Source organism: Ctenopharyngodon idella, chromosome 14, assembly GCF_019924925.1.
Source record: "Ctenopharyngodon idella isolate HZGC_01 chromosome 14, HZGC01, whole genome shotgun sequence".
In the NCBI taxonomy this organism is placed as follows: Eukaryota; Metazoa; Chordata; class Actinopteri; order Cypriniformes; family Xenocyprididae; genus Ctenopharyngodon; species Ctenopharyngodon idella.
Window position 1 is genome coordinate 282382 of NC_067233.1, and position 20915 is coordinate 303296.

Sequence of the window (20915 nt, forward strand, 5' to 3'; positions counted from 1 at the left end):
ATTCATCCAAAATTTGACAAATTCTGTGACATTCTGCATTATACAGTAAATTCTGTTTTTATGAATGAATTCCGCGATTCCGTCCATGTTTTCTGCATCGTGGAAGTCATAGTTCACTTTTATTTCTTTGGTTCAGTCCAGGGGTGGTGAACTCCGGTCCTGGAGAGCCTCAGTCCTGCAGAGTTTAGCTCCAACCCTGATCAAAACTCACCTGCCTATAGCTTTCTAACAACCTTTCAAACCTTGATTAGCTTGTTCAGGTGTGTTTGATTAGGGCTGGAGCTGAACTCTCCAGGATCGAGGTTAGCCACCCCTGGTTCAGACAGACAGCAAATCATGTATTAACTTAAGTGCCTTCTGACTTCTAAGGCATGGCCCTTTCACCAACACTGTAGTGCCATGTTAATCTATATTCACTGTGACTCTCAGGACACGCCTCGTCTCTGTAGTATTGTGATACGTCATATTCATGTAGCAGCAGAGGTGATGAGAGAACACGAGTGAGAAACAGTTTAGAGAGGAGAAATCAATCTACATATGAAATACTGGTCACAAATTATTGGTCACTTTCTAAATAATAAAAGTATAGCGCATCTACTAATAATTCTATATAAATCAATCGTTTTTTTCATCAAATGCCAACTTGTATCCGATGCACACTTTTTAAATCGATGCATCGCATAGTTAACTTTAATGCTGATGCACCGATGCGAGTCATTGAATCTTACCATCCCTAGTCTGTTCTCACTTCTGTGTTGTTTCAAAGCAAAGATTTGTCAGATTTGTCAGAGAGAGAGAGCACAGAAAATAAGACAGAAGAAAAAACTCTTTATTCTGTAAATTCACATCATCTTCATTAGCAAATAAAACAGACACAGGAAATTTAGATCATCTTCATTTCAACAGATTGCAAAATACTAAGGTGAAAATTGTTGCACAAATATAAAGTGAACTCAGACTGATCTCAGGAAATATTATATCAGCTACAGTAACAGTACTATTAACAGTAATGTAAGATTATGAATGAATGAACAATACTCACGGCAGTGTGTTGAGTCGACAGTGTTTATCCTGCAGTAGAGCAGAGATCTGATTCACTCGTGTGTCTTCTAGTTTACGTTCACTCAGATTCAGCTCTCTCAGGAGTAACGGGTTTTTACCCACAATTCCACTCACATACTGACAGGCTTCTTCTGCAGCAGGACTCAAAAACCTGCAGAAGGGAAGATGAATCTGAATTCAATTCAGTTCTCAACTAAACCTGCTGTAATGAAAACATCCAGCAGTTCCATATAATGCATATAATTTATTTTGTTAATTATTTCATCCCGTCTCACCTCAGTGTCTTCAGTTGACAGTTTGGATCCTGTAGTAAATCATCGAGCTCCTTCCCTCCTGATTGTCCAGGATCATTTCCTGTGAGATCCAGCTCTATCAGGTGTGAAGGGTTTGATCTCAGAGCTGAAGCCAGAGCTTTATAACCTTCTTCTGTTACACTGCAGTTAGAGAGTCTAGAACAGAGAGGAAAATGTAACATTCAGCTGATTAATCAGTTATTCTGATTATTCATTCGGCTGATATATTCAGTCATTACCAGAATAATATAAATCCTTAAAGTGAATTATATTTTGACAACTGAATATGGAGGCAAACAAAAAGGCACAGAGAACTTTAATATGTTAGACATCAATGGCTACGTTTACATGCACCTAAATAATCCATTTGTAATCGGATTGACGGTTCAATCGGATTGAAAAATATTCATGTAAACACTTTAATCGATCCGATTAAGCTCGATCTGAATGAAATTTCAGTCAGATTGGAAGGGGTGGTTTATCAACCAATCCAACAGCAAAAAATGACCATGTAACGCTTGAATCCGACTACTTTCTCAATCGTGTTCAGGAGTCTCTGGGGCACATGCGCAGTGCAATGTTGACACGCATTACACAGTGCACAAGTTCACATTCACGTCTTTAGTTGTAAAACCGTTGCTGATTTATGAATGCGTATGCCAACAGAGCAAAAATAACGATGAGTTCTGTTGGTGTCACATCCATGGTTGTCTCCACAAGTGTGTTTGATATGAGCGCGTGCACAAAAGTTTTAATCTGAATGTATGTAAAACACATATAAACAGATATTTGAATCTGATTATGATGTTTAGAGTACACGTAAACAGATCTGCAGTCGGATTCAATTCATTCGGATTGATGAAAATTGGTGCATGTAAACATAGCCACTGTCACTTTCAAGGATTCAATTACCAAAAACTGTACAAGTGTGAAAGTATTTGTTCTGAATGATGCACAACATACAAGCAACATCAAAATTGTTTAAAAATAAGAAAAGTTTTGAAATGGCCTCAAAATAAAATCCACAACTAAGGCCCATTGAAATGCTGTGGAAGGACCTGAAACGTACAGTTCATGCTAGATACGCCTACAAATTGCACTAAACTGAAGCAGCTTTGCAAGGAGGAGTGGGACAAACTGGCCAAAATTCCTCCACAGTGACGTAAAACACTCAAACAACTACAGGAAGTGTTTAGTCGAGACCATCTGCAAAGCTGGAAGCAGAATCACAGATACGTAGCTCCATCAAAAACACTAAAATACATGAATCCTGTCACATATAATGTTAAGATAAGTGATGACAACTACCAGATCTCACCCTCCTTTCTGTGGCAGGATTACCAGCTCTAACAGACTGATCTGAATTCTGACTCAAAACTGGTGCTGCAACTAATGATTAAATCACTAAATGACAAACTGTAATAAAGAAAAACAGCACCAAGTGTTAAATCATTAGATCTAGAATATCTACATATATAGAAAATTCTATATCCAATTACTATTATAATCCCTTGCAATTACTGCCCTCATAATGATTACAATTCATGTTACATGTACAATTTATAGCTTTGAAGACAAAAAGTACTTGAGCAAAATATTTTAGTTAGAATTCTTGTGCTCCTCTTCTATTGAGCTCCATTAATTTAATGCACATACACAAGTTTGCGCTCTTTCAGTGATGTCTGTGACTGTGACGTGTAAAAGAGGCTCGATTGCTGTCAGGACGGACCATTATACAAGCTTTATTCTGGAGAATTATACAAATCCCTGCCTTTCCATAACATTTAAATGGACTGATTTCACATTTTTAATGTAAGACAATCTTGTACATGAATCAATTTAAGTAATTTTAAAGTGTAGTTTACAACCTCTGAATACACATTGTTTAAAGGGGTCCTATTATGCGTTTTCACTTTTTCAACTTTAGTTAATGTGCAATGTTGCTGTTTGACCATAAAAAGATCTGCAGGGTTACAAAGCTCATAGTCCACTCCAAAGGAGGATATTCTCTCTAACAGAAAACACTTTTCAAGAACTACAACGAATGGCTCGTTTGGACTACACCGTGTTTCTTCTGGATCTTGTGAAGTCACAATGTCACTCATTTAAATAATCCCCACTGACAGAATACACCAAAAGATGGGGCGAGGCCTGGTTGAGCTGCACTAGAGAAGACGAAGAATAAATAACATTTATTTTTAACACTGTTCCTGAACCTTATAACCCCAACATTTATCTGTGTGCTGCACATTTTATGGAGGACAGCTTCCAGAACCTAAGATTAATAACGGCTACACACAAAAGCTTCTCCTGAAAGATGGAGCAGTTCCCACTTTGTCAGGAGAATCAGTTGTTTATGGATCACAACCTGTGAATATGTTTCACTATTTGTTGTTGTGTTTTCAATTATCAGTTCTGAGTATAAGTTTTTTGTTGTTGCTACGATGTAAACAAAGGGTGAAGCTGTTTTGCTCCGCTAGCTAACATTACAGTGTTGAGGAAGTGTTTAGCTAGAGCGATCTCTTTGTAAGACTGTTCACCGATCCTTAGGAACTTGCCACTCTGAAACGTCCAGTAAAATCAACGCTTGCAAAGGTTCTTCACGATCCTCTTATTTGTAAACATTCTCAGGGTCTGAATCAAACTCGAACTGATATGGCAAAATTGATGCCATTGTTAATATTTACACCTGAACAGATGAAACTCGCGGTCATGGTAAGGGATGTGACATTTCCAGAACACGCTCTAAGCAGTTCACCAATCACAACACATGGGGCCAGCTAACCAATCAGAGCACATGTTGTATTTTGGAAGGAGGGGCTTCAAAACAGGAACTAAACAGAGAGTTTGAGACAAACTGATAGTATCAACTAATAGTATTTCTGAATCTTTCTTCAGATGGAGAAACAGCAGAAAGTGCAGCGCTATAAATGATGTGACTTGAGTCCAGTTGTCTTAAACTAAACAGTGAACTTTAACCTCACTGTAACTGCTGTACAGTATAATGATACTAACTCTAGTTTCTCCAGCTTGAATTGTGGGTTCATCAGTACATCACTGAGGTTTTTCACTCCAGAGTCTCCTAGTTTATTCCAGCTCAGGTCCAGCTCTCTCAGGTGTGATGGGTTTGATTTCAGAGCTGAAGTCAGAGCAGAACAACCTTCTTCTGTCATATCACAGTATCTTAACCTACATTAGCAGAGAGAGAGAGAGAGAGAGAGAGAGAGAGAGAGAGAGAGAGAGAGAGAGAGAGAGAGAGAGAGTAGAAAATAAGAGAGAAGAAGAGAAAGTAACTCTTTATTCTGTAAAGTCACATCATCTTCATAAGTAAATAAAACAGACAGAGGAAGTGACATCATCATCTTCATTTCACCAGATCACAAAATATTAAGAAGAAGAATTTTACACAAATATAATGTGAACTCAGACTCTTCATGAGATATTGAGTATAAAGTGTTTTAGTTTAAACTGTTGAAGTGATTTTCAGCATTTTGATTCTTGTATGTGAATGTTACTGACCTCAATCTCTCCAGTTTACAGTGTGAATCCTTCAGTACGTCACATAAGTGCTTCACTCCTGTGTTTTCTATTATATTCCTGCTCAGGTCCAGCTCTCTCAGGTGTGATGGGTTTGATTTCAGAGCTGAAGTCAGGATGAGACACTGTTCCTCTGTAATACTGCAAACACTCAGACTGAAGACAGAAAGAGAAAATAACTCAAATCCATGTTCAGTTCATGTGTGAGTTAAATGAATCATTAATAAATGCCATACAGTCACTAATACACCAGCAAAATCATGGAAACTTCATGATATGAACAAACCAAGACAGGAGCATTTGAGGACACTAGTTACAATCCAAGTCTGGATCCGTCCTCACTCCACAAATAAGTGAATTTATCACTGGAGATTAATATATAGGATCAATATAGAAACAATAGAAAAGTTAATATTTAAATGGATTGATTTCACATTTTCAATGGAAGAAAATCTTGTACATGATTAATTTATTTTAAGTCATTTTAAAGTGTAGTTTACAACCTCTAAATACACATTTTGCTTAATAAATTAAGATTTAGTGAAAAGTAGCATTAGTCCAGTATAACTGTAACTCTGTCAGAATAATCTACTGTCATTTGTTACACTGTTTTTAGTCTGTTCTCACTTCTGTGTTGTTTCAAAGCAAACATTTGTCAGATTTCAGTATAAAACTATTTTATATCCACAAAGTTTCAAATGCTTTAAAGTTTAATGCTCTTTCTACTGATTCACATAACAAGCCGTTAACTAATAGTATTTCTGAATCTTTCTTCAGATGGAGAAACAGCAGAAAGTGCAGCGCTATAAATGATGTGACTTGAGTCCAGTTGTCTTAAACTAAACAGTGAACTTTAATCTCACTGTAACTGCTGTACAGTATAATGATACTAACTCTAGTTTCTCCAGCTTGAATTGTGGGTTCATCAGTAGATCACTGAGGTTTTTCACTCCAGAGTCTCCTAGTTCATTCCAGCTCAGGTTCAGCTCTCTCAGGTGTGACGGGTTTGATTTCAGAGCTGAAGTCAGAGCAGAACAACCTTCTTCTGTCATACAACAGTCACTTAACCTACATTAGCAGAGAGATGGAGAGAGAGAGAGAGAGAGAGAGAGAGACTTTCAAAAACCCTTTAATAGCAAATTAAAAACAAAATTACACAATTATACAAAAAAAAAAAAGAATGAAAAAACACCTTATTCCAAAAAATCTGACACCTTGAAGAGACCTGCTCTTACAAATGCATTTCCCATTGAAACAAAAAAAATAAAATAAAAAAAAAATTTTTTACAGACAGCACAGGATTATACATTACGAATTCTTCATTTCTCCAGAAAACTTTGACAAACCCTTATTTTCGAGAGTTTGGGAAAATATTCCAAACTCTAAGCATTACATACTCTAGAAAAATTACAAATTCATTTTCAAACAACCATCACTTATCATGCATAAAATTCCATTTAAACACCAAACTTCCTCAAAAGTGACCAATTTTCCAATAAGTTTATAATAGGCAAATTCAACCCTTAAACGGGCAGAAACCAGACCCTTATATGTCAAAACAATGTCAGTAGAACCTTTTCCCATAATCTTAGCTTTTCTTGTCAACCATATACTCAATTTAGCTTGTCCATACAAATAATTCAAAAATACATCAACATTTCTTGTTTTATACCGATACTTAGGACCATAAATAAAACCTTCTTGACTAAAAACATGACCCAACATATCACACCATTCTTTTAACACTTGAAAAAGTGGCTCTAATCTATTACACTCAACAAATAAATGAAAAACAGTTTCAGTATCTGAACAAAATGGGCAAGTATCAAGAACACTGGAGTCTAAATGAGCTTTATGTTTATTTGTAGTTAATATTCCGTGTATGATCCTCCACTGTAAATCACCGGTTCTCTTATCAATAGGAACCTTATATAAAGTTCTCCAGCTTCTTTTAGGTGAGAGATCTGTACTAAATATTTCTTGCCATTTTGACTCGCATACTTGTTTCAGTTCTTGAAAGCGCATTACTTTTACACAAACAAGATACATGGATTTCTTGCCCACATCACGAAAAAAATTAAGTTCTGGAGTACTGAAAGAAAGCAATTTTCCCTCCTCCTCCTGCCAAAAATCCACAGAAACTTTTACTTCCAACTCTGGAAACTGTTTCACATCATTATCATTTTGTTCTACTAGTTGTTTATCCAGAGCACATTTAAATTCAGAAGGTACAGCAGCCACAATTTCATTTAAAAGTCTTTCAGAAAAACGTAAGGATTTCACACCAGTCTTTTTCGCAATATCTTCTGGGGCTAACCACCCATCCTTGTTCAGAAAACATGACACCTTGTTAAGACCTGCTCTTAAAAGTGCATTTCTCATAAAAACAGAATTTAAACTTTTTACAGATAACACAGGATTATACAATATAGGTTCTTCTTTTCCCCAAAAACCTTTTTCAGACCCTTGTTTTCGAGAAGTTGAGTAGACTTTCCAAACTTTAAGCATTGTCTTATAAAAAGGTGTTAGACCAGTTAAGTCCACTCCATCAAGATCCATTAAAAAAAGATGTAGATCAAATCCCATCTGTCCTCCTTTTCTCAGTAATCCACAGGCTACATCCGTCCAGCTGATGTGCCTTTTATACAAAAAACTTTGAGCAGCCTGCAATCTGAAAGCAGCAACTCTGCATTCAATGTCAATGAGTCCTTGTCCTCCTTCACAAATTGGTAAATACAGGACAGCAGCTCTCAGCCAGTGCTGTCCTGACCAAAAAAAATTGACCAATTGTCTTTGAATATCTTTGATAAGGTTAAAAGGAGGGTCCAAGATAGCCATTTTATGCCAGAGTGAAGATGCAATAAGATTATTTACTATCAAAACTCTTCCTCTATATGATAATCGAGGGAGTAACCATTTCCAGTTGGACAATCGTACAGACATCTTCTCTATCAATCCATCCCAATTTTTCTTTTTATACAGGTCAGAACCTAAAAAAACTCCTAAAAATTTAAGACCATCTCTGCTCCACTCAACATTTTCTGGCAATCTTGGTATTACACTTGAGATTCCACACCATAGAGCTTCACTTTTGCCCCAATTTATTTTGGCTGAAGAGGCCTTTTCATAGCACTGAATACAATTCAATACACTTTTTATATCTTCTTTATCCTTAATTATCACAGTGAGGTCATCAGCATAAGCAGAAAGTTTGATGGGTTTATTAAAAGATCCTTCAATATGTAAACCTTTTAATACAACTCTTAGTTTACACAATAATGGTTCAATAACTAAGCTATAGAGCTGACCCGAAAGTGGGCACCCCTGCCTTATTCCCCTTCGGACTTTGATGGGTATACTTAAACCTCCAGGCACTTTTACCATACATTCAGCTTTTTCATAGAGTAATCTGATCCATGAAATAAAACCATTTCCAAAGCCATATCCACTTAAAACATCAAACAGATAAGAATGATCCACTCTGTCAAAAGCCTTTTCTTGATCTAGTGATAATATTCCAAGATCAATATTGTTTAACATCGAGTAGTCAATGACATCTCTTATAAGAAACAAATTATCTCTAATGCATCTATTTTTTATACAATAAGACTGATCATTTTGAATTAATACAGCCATATATTCATTCAGTCTGTTAGAAATACACTTAGAGAAAATCTTGTAATCCGTAGTCAATAAAGCTACAGGCCTCCAATTCTTAAGCAAAGTAAGATCACCTTTTTTTGGTAGCAGAGAAAGAATTGCTCTTCTGCAACTAATAGGTAAACATCCTGTTTGTATCGAATATAAAATCATTTCATAATAATCATTCCCAATAACTTCCCACAAATATTAAAAAAATTCAGAGGGAAGCCCATCTAACCCAGGGGATTTTCCAGTTGATAATTCTTGCACAGCTTTAGTTACTTCTTGAAAGCTTAAAGTGCAATCTAAGTCCTCTTTATGTTCTGATTTAAGTTCTGGGAGTAGATTTAGAAGTTCAGTTTTACTTTCCAAATCTGTTACATCTATATCATACAACTTGGAATAAAAATCAACAACACATGTACTCATTTCTGATGGGTCATAAAATAAATCACCTCTATCATTCCTTAAACACAACATTTGTTTCTCTTGACACACTTTTCGTTCTAAGTTTAAAAAAAAAAGATGTTGGTCCATCAATATCTCTAATGTGAGAAAAACGAGCTCTAATAAGAGCTCCTTTTACTTTTTCTTGTAATAAATTTTCTAACTGTAACTTTTTTTCTTTGATAACATTTTGTAATTGATTTATGTCTTTCCAACATTTTATTTTCAATTTCAAAAATCTAATTTTCAAGGTCTTTAATCGTATTTTCCAATCTTTTTGATGAACAACAAGTATATTGTTGACAGAAAACTTTTATTTGAATTTTTCCAACTTCCCACCACTGTATAATATCTCTAAAATCATTTTTATGCATCTGCCATGTTTGCCAAAATAAATTAAAATTTGCACAAAAAACAGCATCTTGTAACAACTTTTTGTTAAAATGCCAGTATGAACCTACTTTGCATTGCTTTGACAATACACAATCTATTGTAATCATTTTATGATCCGAAATAATATTAGGAATTATATTAGCATTACAAATTCGATTCCTTGAGTTATTTGAAATATAAAATCTGTCCAATCTTGCTGCATAAACCTGTCCTTCTGAAACCTTCACCCAGGTATACTGTTTTAAAAAAGGGTTTTCAGTTCTCCATACATCATTTAACTCTAAACTTTTAACAATATTTGCCAAAACAGATGAAGACTGATAGTGTGTTTCTTCATTATTTCTATCCATATTAAAATCCAAAGTACAATTAAAATCTCCTCCTATAATAACAATATCTTTGGATTTTAATGTATTTAAAACATCCCTAATTTTCTTAAAGAGAACAATTCTCTCAGACCCCTTATTATTTGCATAAAGATTAACAAAATTTACATTATGAGCATTTACTTCTGCTTTTACAACTAATAAGCGACCTGGCTCTATCTCATGTTCAGATAAAATTTTAACCTTGCAATTTGGACTAAATCATATAGCGACACCCGAACTAACATTGGAGCCATGACTGAGAATATACTTGCCCTCCCACCATAAGCCCCATTCCACTTCATTACTTTTATCACTATGGGTCTCTTGAAGAAAGATTACTCCAATATTTTTTAATTTTAAATATTCTGAAAGCAAGGCTTGTTTTGTCCTATCTCTAAGGCCATTTACGTTCAAAGATGCTACGCGCAATGGCTCCATGAGACAGAAAAGGAAGGAAAAACAGAGAAAAAAGGAACAAAGAGGCAGATAAACAAACATTGTAATTATTTAAAAAACTCGCCCCTCATTTCCTTTCCTACTCTTTTCTTTTGCCTTATCGTAGCTATATGCTTTTTCAACCGAAAGCGTTTCTGCTGTGATAACACAGAAAAATTATACGTTTTACGTGCCCACACAACTGAAGCAACGAATGTGTCAGTATCCGGGAAATAATCAGCAACATTTACCTTTCTACCTTTTGTTTCATCCAAAAACTCGTTAATCTGTTCCACAGTGTATAAATTATTACCTACTTTTGGACAATCAGATATATCAGAGCAACAATCATCATCCTTTACTCCATCATCCTGACTCACTGATAAGGCCTCATCAACACCCATATCCTCAACAGCAGTCACCACCTTTACATCCTGAATCACTTGTAAGGCCTCATCAGGAACCACATCTTCAACAGCAGTCACCACCTTTACATCCTGACTCACTGACAAGACCTCATCAAAAACCACATCTTCAGCAGCAGTCACTGCTTTTAAGCCTATTTTGCTACTACAACAAGGCTGCTCTTCTTGCAAAAAAACAGCAGATTCACTAGAAATTGCACTCACCTCGTTCTCTTCACCAGTATCCACACTTTGGCCTTCTGAAACTTTCTCTAGTTCCAGATTCTGGCCACCCTGACTCTCCATTGTAGCTTCATTTTCCACCTCTTGTTCTTCTCTTATCCGAGGCTCCTCTGGTCTATTTTTATGTGGACACGAGAATCTTTTGTGGCCAATATCACCACACTCAAAGCACCGTAAACTTTCAGTGCTTGCATATAACACATAGGAACTATCTCCGTCATTCACTCTAAAAGACACGTCTAGAATTTTATCCTGAGAATTTAAAAACATGTGAACCTGTCTTCTGAATGACAGTACATGTTTTAGCACTGGATTTTTACATCCTAAAGGTACCATCTTAACCGGACTGACTACTTTCCCGAAACGAGACAATTCTTTAACAATCACTTCACTTTTAATAAACGGAGGAACGTTTGAAATAGTTACTTTTGTAGCCGGTGCATACAACGGAGTTGCCGGCAAAAACATTCCTTTCACCCAAAGCCCGTTTTCAATTACTTGATTGACAAGTTGTTCATTCTTCAAAAAAACCACAACGGCTTTGTTCATTTGCGAAGCTGAATTTATATTTTCGTGACCAACTTGATCACCAACTACAACCAACACATCTTCAATCGAAGCGGTCGGCTCCGGTACGCATCTAAACCCATTCCGGAGGGAAAACGGCATTGTTCCCCCCGTAGGAGACGCCATGCGGACGCCACTAAAGGCGGCACGAGGGGGAAAAAACCTAAACTAACCTAAACTTATCAAACAACAACAACAAAAAACAAAAGAAAAAGATGAAACACAATCTCAATATGTTTCAGAAATAAGAAAGAGTAGAAACGCTCTCACACACATCCGCTCACACACCTCACTCAATGAGAGAGAGAGAGAGAGAGAGAGAGAGAGCAGAAAATAAGACAGAAGAAAAAACTCTTTATTCTGTAAAGTCACATCATCTTCATTAGCAAATAAAACAGACACAGGAAATTTAGATCATCTTCATTTCAACAGATTGCAAAATACTAAGGTGAAAATTGTTGCACAAATATAAAGTGAACTCAGACTGATCTCAGGAAATATTATATCAGCTACAGTAACAGTACTATTAACAGAAATGTAAGATTATGAATGAATGAACAATACTCACGTCAGTGTGTTGAGTCGACAGTGTTTATCCTGCAGTAGAGCAGAGATCTGATTCACTCCTGTGTCTCCTAGTTTATGTTCACTCAGATTCAGCTCTCTCAGGAGTAACGGGTTTTTACCCACAATTCCACTCACATACTGACAGGCTTCATCTGCAGCAGGACTCAAAAACCTGCAGAAGGGAAGATGAATCTGAATTCAATTCAGTTCTCAACTAAACCTGCTGTAATGAAAACATCCAGCAGTTCCATATAATGCATATAATTTATTTTGTTAATTATTTCATCCCGTCTCACCTCAGTGTCTTCAGTTGACAGTTTGGATCCTGTAGTAAATCATCGAGCTCCTTCACTCCTGATTGTCCAGGATCATTTCCTGTGAGATCCAGCTCTATCAGGTGTGAAGGGTTTGATCTCAGAGCTGAAGCCAGAGCTTTATAACCTTCTTCTGTTACACTGCAGTTAGAGAGTCTAGAACAGAGAGGAAAATGTAACATTCAGCTGATTAATCAGTTATTCTGATTATTCATTCGGCTGATATATTCACTCATTACCAGAATAATATAAATCCTTAAAGTCAATTATATTTTGACAACTGAATATGGAGGCAAACAAAAAGGCACAGAGAACTTTAATATGTTAGACATCAATGGCTACGTTTACATGCACCTAAATAATCCATTGACGGCTCAATCGGATTGAAAAATGTTCATGTAAACACTTTAATCGATCCGATTGAGCTCAATCCGAATTAAATTTCAATTGAATTGGAAGGGGTGGTTTATTCCTTTTCTAATCAACTAAATGCTTGAATGCAACTACTTTCTCAATCGTATTCAGGAGTCTCTGGGGCACATGCGCAGTGCAATGTTGACACGCATTACACAGTGCACAAGTTCACATTCACGTCTTTAGTTGTAAAACCGTTGCTGATTTATGAATGTGTATGTCAACAGGGCAAAAATAACGATGAGCTCTGTTGGTGTCACATCCATGGTTGTCTCCGCAAGTGTGATTGATATGAGCGCGTGCACAAAAGTTTTAATCTGAATGTATGTAAAACACATATAAACGGATATTTGAATCTGATTATGATGTTTAGAGTACACGTTAACAGATCTGCAGTCGGATTCAATTCATTCGGATTGATGAAAATTGGTGCATGTAAACATAGCCACTGTCACTTTCAAGGATTCAATTACCAAAAACTGTACAAGTGTGAAAGTATTTGTTCTGAATGATGCACAACATACAAGCAACATCAAAATTGTTTAAAAATAAGAAAAGTTTTGAAATGGCCTCAAAATAAAATTCACAACTAAGGCCCATTGAAATGCTGTGGAAGGACCTGAAACATACAGTTCATGCTAGATACGCCTACAAATTGCACTGAACTGAAGCAGCTTTGCAAGGAGGAGTGGGACAAACTGAACAAATGAACCTGAACAAATGAAACTCGCGGTCATAGTAAGGGATGTGACATTTCCAGAACACGCTCTAAGCAGTTCACCAATTACAACACATGGGTCCAGCAAACCAATCAGAGCACATGTTGTATTTTGGAAGGAGGGGCTTCAAAACAGGAACTAAACAGTGAGTTTGAGATAGACTGATAGTATTAACTAATAGTATTTCTGAATCTTTCTTCAGATGGAGAAACAGCAGAAAGTGCAGCGCTATAAATGATGTGACTTGAGTCCAGTTGTCTTAAACTAAACAGTGAACTTTAATCTCACTGTAACTGCTGTACAGTATAATGATACTAACTGTAGTTTCTCCAGCTTGAATTGTGGGTTCTTCAGTAGATCACTGAGGTTTTTCACTCCTGAGTCTCCTAGATCATTCCAGCTCAGGTCCAGCTCTCTCAGGTGTGATGGGTTTGATTTCAGAGCTGAAGTCAGGATGAGACTCTGTTTCTCTGTAATACTGCATCTATTCAGACTGAAGACAGAAAGAGAAAAGAACATTACTCACATCTATGATGAACATCTTATTGAAGAGCTACAGCAGGCACATAGTCTCTCATTTAGTCTACATTTCCCATATTCTGCTTGTAATTGTGTCACACTAGTTCTGTTTGTTGTAAACTGTTGTTTCTTCTTTCATTTTTTAAACTAAATATCTTTTGTTCATTATAGCAGCAGATGCAAATCTCATGATATTTCTGTGGAACATGTACACAATCCGTGCATTGTTTAAAATATTTGCAATGCAACTAGTTGAACACCTAATTTTACCTGTGACCAATGGAAAAGGCCAGAAGATGTAATGCTATGGTATAAACAATGCAACTTAAACTAAACAGTAAACTGTACAGTATAATGATACTAACTCTAGTTTCTCCAGCTTGAATTGTGGGTTCATCAGTAGATCACTGAGGTTTTTCACTCCAGAGTCTCCTAGTTCATTCCTGCTCAGGTTCAGCTCTCTCAGGTGTGATGGGTTTGATTTCAGAGCTGAAGTCAGAGCAGAACAACCTTCATCTGTCATATAACAGCAGCTTAACCTACATTAGAGAGAGAGAGAGAGAGAGAGAGTAGGAAATAAGAGAAGAATAACTTATTCTGTAAAGTCACATCATCTTCATGTAAATAAAACAGACAGAGGAAGTGAGATCATCATCTTCATTTCACCAGATCACAAAATATTAAGGAGAAGAATTTTACACAAATATAATGTGAACTCAGACTCTTCATGAGATATTGAGTATAAAGTGTTTTAGTTTAAACTGTTGAAGTGATTTTCAGCATTTTGATTCTTGTATGTGAATGTTACTGACCTCAATCTCTCCAGTTTACAGTGTGAATTCTTCAGTACGTCACATAAGTGCTTCACTCCTGTGTTTTTTATTATATTCCAGCTCAGGTTCAGCTCTCTCAGGTGTGACGGGTTTGATTTCAGAGCTGAAGTCAGGATGACACACTGTTCCTCTGTAATACTGCATCTATTCAGACTGAAGACAGAAAGAGAAAATGACTCAAATCCATGTTCAGTTCATGTGTGAGTTAAATGAATCATTAATAAATGCCATACAGTCACTAATACACCAGCAAAATCATGGAAACTTCATGATATGAACAAACCAAGACAGGAGCATTTGAGGACACTAGTTACAATCCAAGTCTGGATCCGTCCTCACTCCACAAATAAGTGAATTTATCACTGGAGATTAATATATAGGATCAATTTAGAAACAATAGAAAAGTTAATATTTAAATGGACAGATTTCACATTTTCAATAGAAGAAAATCTTATACATGAATCAATTTATTTTAAGTCATTTAAAGTGTAGTTTACAACCTCTAAATACACATTTTGCAAGATTTAGTGAAAAGTAGCATTAGTCCAGTATAACTGTAACTCTGTCAGAATAATCTACTGTCATTTGTTACGCTGTTTTTAGTCTGTTCTCACTTCTGTATTGTTTCAAAGCAAAGATTTGTCAGATTTCAGTATAAAACTATTTTACATCCACAAAGTTTCAAATGCTTTAAAGTTTAATGCTCTTTCTACTGATTCACATAACAAGCCGTTAACTAATAGTATTTCTGAATCTTTCTTCAGATGGAGTAACAGCAGAAAGTGCAGCGCTATAAATGATGTGACTTGAGTCCAGTTGTCTTAAACTAAACAGTGAACTTTAATCTCACTGTAACTGCTGTACAGTATAATGATACTAACTCTAGTTTCTCCAGCTTGAATTGTGGGTTCATCAGTAGATCACTGAGGTTTTTCACTCCAGAGTCTCCTAGTTCATTCCAGCTCAGGTTCAGCTCTCTCAGGTGTGATGGGTTTGATTTCAGAGCTGAAGTCAGAGCAGAACAACCTTCATCTGTCATATCACAGCAGCTTAACCTACATTAGCAGAGAGAGAGAATTTTTTTTTTTAAATTTTGAAAAAGACTTTATTATTTTCATTAAGCACTTTTCAAAAAAAAAAAAAAAAAAAAAAATACACTGTCTACATTAGTAGAAGAGAAAAAAAAAATGTTTCCATCAACAACAGAGCATAGACCCTCATTTTTACACCATTTCATTTAAAAAGGTCATCCATGGAACTGTAAAAATGAAAATCACTGAGTATTCTGGATTTTATTGTAGCTAAAAACATAGCATTAATATTTTGATCTGATCCCAGTTCTAGTTTTTCTACTCATATAAATCGTTAACTTTGCTTGATCTATAATAAAATGTAAACATTGACAAATAAGCTACAATTAGTACAAAATGCAGCTGCTAGAATTCTTACCAGGTCAAGAAAATATGATCATATAACACCAATTTTATCATCTCTTCACTGGTTACCTATTAAGTTCTGTATCGATTATAAAGTACTACTAATGACCTATAAGGCTCTAAATGGTTTAGCTCCTGTGTACTTAACCGATCTTCCATCGCCCTACAATCCTTCATGCTCTTTAAGATCACAAAACTCTGGACTTCTGGTTGTACCTAGGATAGCTAAGTCCTCTAAAGGAGGGAGAGCGTTTTCACATTTGGCTCCTAAACTCTGGAATAGCCTTCCTGATAATGTTCGGGACTCAGACTCGCTCACCCAGTTTAAATCTAGATTAAAGACACATCTCTTCAGACAAGCATTCACATAATGCATCTCATATCAGATCAATTGCACATGACTATCTTTGCTTAATGTTATGAACAGCAGCTATGCTAATTATTCTCCATTTGCTTTTCCGTTTCCGTGACTAGAGAGTACATCAGTTTCAGTTTGGATCCAGCCTCTTAAGAAGACCTCAGATGACCAACACCTTTGAAGAGACGGCACCAACTCCTGCGAGGACTTCAGAAGACGCAACATCTGGATCAACACGCACATTCCCAAATTTCTATATATCCTAATTATTGTTAATATGTAATTCATTTTTCCAGGAGCTCATTGCTTCTACCTTCAATTAAATTGCTAACAGTGATTGTATGTTAATCGCCTAAATTATTACATTATTAGCTAACTGCAGTCTCCAAATTGTAATGTTGACATGCATTCTCTGTAAAGCGGCTTTGAAACGATATGTATTGTGAAAAGCGCTATACAAATAAATGTGAATTGAATTGAAATAAACCTCTTCTAACATATTTAAAACCAACAGTAAATACGTCTGTAGAAAAAGATTCATTAAAACTATAAAATAAATTTTGTAATTAACTAAACCTTTTCAATCAAAAACAATCGATATAACCTGCTATAAAGAAATCTGAAAACCACGCCCACCAGGGGGGGAAAACAATCCAACCGTCTCCATTATCTTTGTTTTGCGTGAAGCTGCTTCCTTTTCATTTCTGACTTATAACAAAAAACAGAACAATGTCTAAAAGCTGCTATGTGACAAGGTGTAATGAAAACAAGCTAAAATACCCTGAACCAAAAACCCAGAAGTTTTTATAAGCTGTCGACCCAAAAAACGAGCGTTTAAGGACACAAAAGTGGATACAGGCATTTGAGACAGAGATATACATGTTATATTACACTGAGAACTACACCCACTGGAGGGTAATGTAATCAGCGACAGGAAATATAATATATAAAACTGACATTTGGATATTTGACTTAACAGTGACACAATGTTTACTGCACACATAGGCTTACTGAGGCATACTGAGTGTCAGGATCCCAAAATGTACCCATTCTTCCTGCTGATGCTTCATGTCCTATGGCCTGTATTCACTTTTGTCTCCTTAAAAGCTGGCTTTTACGGTTCGATAGCTTATAAAAACTTAGTTCAGGGTTTTTTAGCTTGTTTTCTGTACACCTTGTCACATATCAGTGTTTAGACATTGTTCTGTTTTTTGTTATAAGTCAGAAATGACAAGGAGGCAGCCTCACACAATACAAAGTCAATGCAGACGGTTGGATTGTTCCCCCCCCACCGGTGTGGGCGTGGCCTAAATGCGCTCTGTCTCTATTGCACCGTGTAAAAGTCTCCATTGTACGTCCCCAACTCTTGTACTTAAAATTGGCTTATAAAATGATCTCCAATCTGATTTATCATCATCACACAGAAACATTACGCCATGGTGTGTCAACCCTCTTATCAAGCATTTTTTTGTTAAAAACCAGAACACAAGCTTTATAAAGAGATTTACCGGTACTTGGAAAAAAATGAAGACAGAGATTTTCCGGAACTTAAAAACATACCTGTCACAGAGACGAACTCCGTGATTCCCTCCTCTGGCCATCAGAGGGAGCCTTCGCCGGAATACTGACACATACATTCTCACACACGCACTACATTTCCCACAAGCCCCGTACCTTGGTGCTGATTGCCACACCCAGCTGCTGTGCATTACCTGGACTATTTAAGCCACACTCAACCTCGCCATCATTGCGAGGTCTTGTACTGCCACGGTGTACATTTCTGAGCATTCTTTATTCTGTCTGCCTGTTTAATCCCCGTTAACGATTCTCTGCTGCCTGCCCTTGGACTATTTGCTGTTTACTGGACTTGTGATTTCTATCTGCCTGCCATCTTATCTGCCTGCCCTGTTGTAAGACTATGATTCTGCCTTTTCCCTGCCATTCCTGTTTGCCCCTGTTTGACCACTGCCTGTTTGACTACGAGATCTGTTAATAAAGCCTGCATATGGATCCCACTTCGTGTGACGACTTGTTACAATACCGAAAACATCATCTGACACGGGTACAATTAAAAGAATCAGATAAAACATCTTTTTCATTAGGAACATTTTTGCATTCACGGTATAAGATAAAAGTTTCAGTTCATCAGAAGTGAGTCTTTTTTTCCATTTTTTTTTCTAGCAAATAAAAAACAAATTGTCTTGACCTGATCTTTAGAGTCAGACTCAAAGCAACTCTTTCCGTATTCTCAAAGTCTGGTCCTGTCAAATTAACTAAACTCCCCGTTGTTGTCAGGACGGCGGTTTGATCTACCTTGTGTTTGTACCGCTGTTCATCCGGAACACACGGCTGTCTTGTTTGTCTGGTCACGCGTGTGGCGTTTGTGTTCGTTCGCCATGTGTTTCAGCATGTGTTATGTTGTTTGCACCATGTGTTCAACTGTCTATTGTTGCCCCGCCCTCTTGTTACCCTGTTAACTCATTATTAATCTCACATGTTACTCCTCATTAGCTTTCCTTTATATTCCCTCCGTGTTTTTTGTTCCGTGCCAGAGCGTTAATGCGTCGTTGTTCACGTCTTCTTTTCTTTGTGCCGTTCCTAGTTTTCTAGTCAAGCTTTATTTTCTTCAGTTTGATTTTTTTTTTTTTTTTTTTTTTTTTTTTTTTTTTTTTTTTTTTTTTTTTTTTTTTGTTGCCTAATTTCAAGTTTCTATGTTGTTTTTCTTTTGCTGTGACTAGAGCTCTTTATTTTGACTTTTAGTTTTAACCAACTGGATTTTTTTTTTTTTTTTTGGCATAACAGTTTTTTCTGGTTACTTATTCTTTATTTTATTTTATTTTATTTTTTCTCTTGTGGTTTTTGCCTTCAGATCAGTTTAGTTTAGTTTTTCTTTTTTTTTATTTTCTCTCCAGTCTCCCTGTTTCCCTGGCTGCTGGATTGTGCTCATCTTCAGACTGCTCTTGGCTGGGCATTTCAGTTCCATGGACTTTGTCTTGCTACCTGAGGCCGTCATTGACTGTGGACATTATCCAGTCTAGCCCTTGCTGGTATTTTGTTACTCCTTGATCTGTTTCCCTAATAAACTGTGTATTACCCTGCAAATTGAATCCTCTTCTTTCCGAACCCTAACAGTTGTACATATTCTGGAAGCCACAAGTGTTTCAGTGAGTTCAGGAATTGTACAGTCATTGTGTATTAAATCAAAGCGTGCTCCATATATTAGCTGTATTATATTAGGAGCCAGGGAAGAGATTTAAAATGACCTTCTCTTTGTAATTTGAACATGTTCCACATTTTAAAAACATCCTGATAAAATAAGGCATTCCATTGATATTCAACTTTGACAAGTCCATAAAGAAAAGATTTGTCCATTTTCAAATTTCCATGATTTTGTAATATTTTACATGCAACTACTTTCCAGCTGGAAGTTACTGAACCATTAAGAAATCTTTGCAAAAACTGTAAACGAAAAGCTGCTGTTCTACTTTTAAGATGTATTAAAGGTGCCGTAGAACGTGTTTTCAAAAGATGTAATATAAGTCTAAGGTGTCCCCTGAATGTGTCTGTGAAGTTTCAGCTCAAAATACCCCATAGATTTTTTTTAATTAATTTTTTTAACTGCCTATTTTGGGGCATCATTAACTATGCGGCGATTCAGGCTGCGCGGCCCCTTTAAATCTCTCGCTCCCTGCCCTCCCGAGCTCTCGACTATAAGTGCAGTTATACAGTGCATAATCAAAGTTCACACAGCTAATATAACCCTCAAATGGATCTTTACAAGATGTTCATCATGCATGCTGCATGCATGGATCGGATCATGTGAGTATAGTATTTATTTGGATGTTTACATTTGATTCTGAATGAGTTTGAGGCTGTGCTCCGTGGCTAAAGCTAACATTACACACTGTTGGAGAGATTTATAAAGAATGAAGTTGTGTTTATGAATTATACAGACTGCAAGTTTTTAAAAATGAAAATAGCGACGGCTCTTGTCTCCGCGAATACAATAATAAACGATGGTAACTTTAACCACATTTAACAGTACATTAGCAACATGCTAACGAAACATTTATAAAGACAATTTACAAATATCACTAAAAATATCATGTTATCATGGATCATGTCAGTTATTATTGCTCCATCTGCCATTTTTCGCTATTGTTCTTGCTTGCTTACCTAGTCTGGTGATTCAGCTGTGCACAGATCCAGACGTTAATACTAACTGCCCTTGTGTAATGCGTTGAACATGGGCTCGCATATGCAAATATTGGGGGCGTACATATTAATGATCCCGACTGTTACGTAACAGTCGGTGTTATGTTGAGATTCGCCTGTTTTCCGGAGGTCTTTTAAACAAATGAGAT

At 36.5% G+C, this 20915-nt stretch overlaps 2 protein-coding genes across 4 annotated transcripts in view; one reads left to right on the top strand and one right to left on the bottom strand.

Moving 5' to 3' along the window:
* LOC127494395 (uncharacterized) overlaps window positions 1-20915 on the bottom strand; it is a 492193-nt gene that overhangs the window by 246419 nt on the left and 224859 nt on the right. The window contains exons 34-43 of the mRNA XM_051860279.1: window positions 14737-14910; window positions 14290-14463; window positions 13725-13898; window positions 12255-12428; window positions 11960-12130; window positions 5787-5960; window positions 4875-5048; window positions 4371-4544; window positions 1338-1511; window positions 1043-1213 (exon numbers count right to left, since the gene is read on the bottom strand). Coding sequence (XP_051716239.1) covers window positions 1043-1213; window positions 1338-1511; window positions 4371-4544; window positions 4875-5048; window positions 5787-5960; window positions 11960-12130; window positions 12255-12428; window positions 13725-13898; window positions 14290-14463; window positions 14737-14910 — 1734 coding nt within the window. The remainder of the gene's footprint in view (window positions 1-1042; window positions 1214-1337; window positions 1512-4370; window positions 4545-4874; window positions 5049-5786; window positions 5961-11959; window positions 12131-12254; window positions 12429-13724; window positions 13899-14289; window positions 14464-14736; window positions 14911-20915) is intronic.
* LOC127494401 (transmembrane O-methyltransferase homolog) overlaps window positions 20142-20915 on the top strand; it is a 204330-nt gene continuing 203556 nt past the window's right edge. The window contains exon 1 of one of the 3 annotated variants that reach the window (XM_051860291.1): window positions 20142-20370. The gene's annotated coding sequence lies outside the window, so the exon portion shown is untranslated. The remainder of the gene's footprint in view (window positions 20371-20915) is intronic. The other 2 variants (XM_051860289.1, XM_051860292.1) reach the window with 2 other exon arrangements.